We start from the raw sequence: 334 nt of genomic DNA, 5'->3' as shown, positions 1-334 counted from the left end.
TCCGGCGGCCCGTTCCCCCGTAACGCGCCCTCGCTCTCTCCTCTTTTCCTCTCTCCTTCTCTTCACGACACAGAGATGCCCTCGGCTACCAACAGCACTATGGCGAACAGCAGCGGGAAAGCGGGCCCGGGTGGTGAAACTACCCCAGCGGCGGCGGCAGCAGCAGCGGCGGCCGCCCCGCAGCAAGCATCGGGTGGCAGCATCACCTCGGTGCAAACCGAGGCCATGAAGCAGATCCTGGGAGTGATCGACAAAAAGCTGCGCAACCTAGAGAAGAAAAAGGTGCTCTCCTGTCCCCTGCGGCCGCGGGCTGACCGACCACCCCCCACCCTCA

The 334-nt window shown here is 64.7% G+C and overlaps 1 protein-coding gene across 5 annotated transcripts in view; it reads left to right on the top strand.

The window, feature by feature from the left end:
• Window positions 1-6: 6 nt before the first annotated feature.
• CAPRIN1 (cell cycle associated protein 1) overlaps window positions 7-334 on the top strand; it is a 34,672-nt gene continuing 34,344 nt past the window's right edge. For 4 of the 5 annotated variants that reach the window (XR_774129.1, XM_010563661.1, XM_010563662.1 and 1 more), the window contains exon 1: window positions 7-282. Coding sequence is in view for 3 of the 5 variants with exons in the window: in XM_010563661.1 (XP_010561963.1) it covers window positions 76-282 (207 nt within the window). In the remaining 2 variants the exon portion in view is untranslated. The remainder of the gene's footprint in view (window positions 283-334) is intronic. The other variant, XM_010563663.1, reaches the window with a different exon arrangement.

The sequence above is a fragment of the Haliaeetus leucocephalus genome, unplaced genomic scaffold, assembly GCF_000737465.1.
Source record: "Haliaeetus leucocephalus isolate CR32 unplaced genomic scaffold, Haliaeetus_leucocephalus-4.0 Scaffold173, whole genome shotgun sequence".
Lineage (NCBI taxonomy): Eukaryota > Metazoa > Chordata > Aves > Accipitriformes > Accipitridae > Haliaeetus > Haliaeetus leucocephalus.
This window is presented reverse-complemented; position numbering and strand designations above follow the sequence as displayed.